Raw genomic sequence first — 3,252 nt, 5'->3', positions numbered from 1 at the left:
TTCAAAACCATTCTTACTCGAAAGTACCTTCGTTAAATGATAAATAGTCTCGTTTTGTAGTCGAAACAAAACATGACCAAAATTAGTGCCCTGACAAATAGTGACAACCTCATTACATTAAATTAAGCAGCGACAAAACAGCTCGAGTAACTAATAATTCACCGAACAAATAGTAACGGTGATTGAGTAGCGCTCTGATTTCACCCGACTCCTGTCAATGGCCAAACATTATGCCCCGCTTGCACACATATCCGCCGGAGAACACAAACAAATCCCTATAAATCGAAATGCTTTTGCATCCGCTCCATACAGTTCCCATACGACCATTCACTAGGGAAGGAGCAAATGTTCGCTCTATCACTTGTTATTATCACCTCATTAACACCCCCATTCGCGGCAACCGCTAACGACGGCGACCGGAAATGGTTCAACAGCGGCGACGGCACAATCCGGGCCCAAATCAGTGCTATCTTCGATCGCATCAAAAACGTTGATATAATAATTAGTAACGCCACACCGGATCAAATGGAGCAAATTGATTATCTGGTAGGCTGTGGGATGGGACCGCTGATGAACAAGACTGTCCGCATCTACGAGGAAGTTGGTTTCGACGAAGGAAATTGTGTGGTTCCGCCGAAAATTACGCCATCGGTGGCATTCGATCCGGATGTAGATATAGATGAATATGACTTGCTAACTGAGCAAATTTTCATCACGTGGGACCGTTCATACGAGACGTTCGTCAAAATGTGGGTTCAGAATCAGTACGATGGGTATGTAGTGTTCGGCAACTCAAGCTTGTTCGATACTCTTCTGCGTTGTTTGGTGGGTCCAAAAGGAACCTATTTGATAGTGTTCGCAGACGAAGAAAATTTTGTTAGGGAAGAAGTCGCTCATAGCTTAGAGAAGATTTGGCAACGTGATGGTGCTTTTCAAGTATTTGTTCTAGTGGGCGACTTAATTTTCACGTTCAATCCATTCCTGGGCAACAATGATCATTCCTTGTACGGTCGTTTGATAAAATTAACATCGACACAGGAAATTCCGTCCGTGCCGCAGAATAATTTCAATGGGTTTCCGCTGAGGATAGAAATGTTTCATTCGACTTACAGCGAAGCCGTCACAACGAGCAACGGTTCCGTTGTTGACTTCACCGGAGTGGATGCCATGGTCAGACAGGTTTTCGTCGAAACCCTTAATTTCACACGTATGGTACACTATAGCAAATTTTAGTTCTCAAGATATTTCAATAAATCATAATTTGCAGCAATACGTATTCCCCCGGATAGGGATCTTTTCGGTGACCGTCTACCGAACGGTAGCTTCAATGGTGCCCTTGGTCGGTTATCACGGCATAAAAGTGACATAGCCTTCGTTGGGTTTTTCATCAAGGATTACTTCAGCACCGGGACGGAATTCACCACCGGGATGTACTCCGACGAGTTGTGCTGTTTGGTGAAGAAAGCTAGTCGAGTGCCGGAGTATTTGCTTCCGGTCACCATATTTCCGCCGGACGTTTGGTTGCTGCTATTTTTCATGGGAATAGTTTTCACCGTAGCGTGGATTGTCATCCGTACCGGCATTCGAATGAAGGTGAACTACCGAACAGTGTGGTACCAGAAGCGTCGATTGGCACATTTGTTCAATCTGACGAACCGCATCCGTGATGGATCACTTTTCCGTGAATGGACCCAAATTTTGATCGATACATACATCTTGCTTCTGAGCGCTCCCTTTCAACGATTCACCCGATCTGGGATTGAGCGTTTGCTACTGTTTAGCCTGATGATGGTCAGCTTGATCTTCACCACGATGTTCCAATCAGAACTGGCTTCGGTTTTTGTACATCCAGTGTACTACAGGGACATCGACAGTCTGCAACAGTTGGATCAATCCGGGTTCAAAATACCGGTAAAGTACAAGGGCTATTTGGATGATGTTTTTCCCGCGAACTACAGCCCTACAATGGAGTCCCTGCGGGGAAAGATAACCTACCAGCCAACCAGTGAAGCGATGCTGACGGTCGTGGCCCGACTGGGCACCATAGCGACCGTTACCCGCAGAACGACTCTCGCCCTCGACAATGCCATCTATTTGTCCACGAAGCAGCTGCACATGATTCCCGAGTGTCCTCGGTCGTACAATCTGGCGTACGTGGTGTCGCGACACTCGATTCTGCTAGAACAGATCAACATAGTACTGTTGCGGATGCTGAACGGAGGACTGGTGAGTCACTGGATCTCCGAGATGAACTACAACGTTACGATACGGGACTGGGAGAGGGTGAGGGAACTGGGCGAGCCGAACTTCAAGACGCTGACGATCGTCGATATGCAGTTTCCGTTCTATCTACTGGCTATTGGACTTGCTCTCAGCACGGGAGTGTTTGTGGTTGAACAATTGTGGCCACTTTTTGCGAGCAGCGTCGAACAATGCTACCTCCCACGTCATGCAGACTGAATGTAATTAACATTTTGTTTGAATAAATACTTGCAATTGAAGTGATTGATATAGTTTCTACCTGATTATTATAACCAATCCCTTGGATATAAAGGGTGTGTCACATCAAATTGCATCACGGAAAAAACGCTGCAGAAATTCGCCCAGCAGACCGATCCTTTTGAAAATTTTAGACAGTAAAATAAAAACTATCAAACAACTTTTGGCACTTTATTTTTATTCATACTTCGAGCCCAAGTCCGTATGCTCGTACCTTCCTCTTTACCCCGTCCATAAGGTTCTGTACAACGTCAGGTTGTAGTTTTTTTTGAACAGAAATCCATTTTCTCTTGAAGTCCGCCTCCGATTTGACAACTTTTGGTTTCTTCCGGAGGGCCTGCTTCATAATCGCCCAATATTTCTCTATTGGGCGAAGCTCCGGCGCGTTGGGCGGGTTCATTTCCTTTGGCACGAAGGTGACCCCGTTGGCTTCGTACCACTCCAACACGTCCTTTCAATAGTGGCACGAAGCGAGATCCGGCCAGAAGATGGTCGGGCCCTCGTGCTGCTTCAATAGTGGTAGTAAGCGCTTCTGTAGGCACTCCTTAAGATAAACCTGCCCGTTTACCGTGCCGGTCATCACGAAGGGGGCGCTCCGCTTTCCGCAAGAGCAGGTGGCTTGCCAAACCATGTACTTTTTGGCAAACTTGGATAGTTTCTGCTTGCGAATCTCCTCCGGAACGCTGAATTTGTCCTCTGCGGAGAAGAACAACAGGCCCGGCAGCTGACGAAAGTCCGCTTTGACGTAGGTTT

The 3,252-nt window shown here is 46.6% G+C and overlaps 1 protein-coding gene across 1 annotated transcript; it reads left to right on the top strand.

The window, feature by feature from the left end:
- Positions 1-345: 345 nt before the first annotated feature.
- On the top strand, positions 346-2,460 carry LOC129761552 (uncharacterized). Its single transcript, XM_055759276.1, has 2 exons — positions 346-1,207; positions 1,268-2,460. Exons 1-2 carry the CDS (start codon positions 346-348, stop codon positions 2,458-2,460), a joined length of 2,055 nt encoding a protein of 684 aa, XP_055615251.1.
- Positions 2,461-3,252: the final 792 nt, after the last annotated feature.

Source organism: Toxorhynchites rutilus, chromosome 1 (assembly GCF_029784135.1).
Source record: "Toxorhynchites rutilus septentrionalis strain SRP chromosome 1, ASM2978413v1, whole genome shotgun sequence".
NCBI lineage: Eukaryota > Metazoa > Arthropoda > Insecta > Diptera > Culicidae > Toxorhynchites > Toxorhynchites rutilus.
Note: the sequence above shows the minus strand (reverse complement) of the source record. Positions and strands in the feature narration are given on the sequence as shown.

Excerpts from the sequence above, each read along its gene's own strand:
- LOC129761552 (XM_055759276.1), top strand. The coding sequence starts at position 346 with ATGTTCGCTCTATCACTTGTTATTATCACCTCATTAACACCCCCATTC. Across the intron at positions 1,208-1,267 it reads CGAAACCCTTAATTTCACAC|CAATACGTATTCCCCCGGAT; the intron begins GTATGGTACACT and ends CATAATTTGCAG.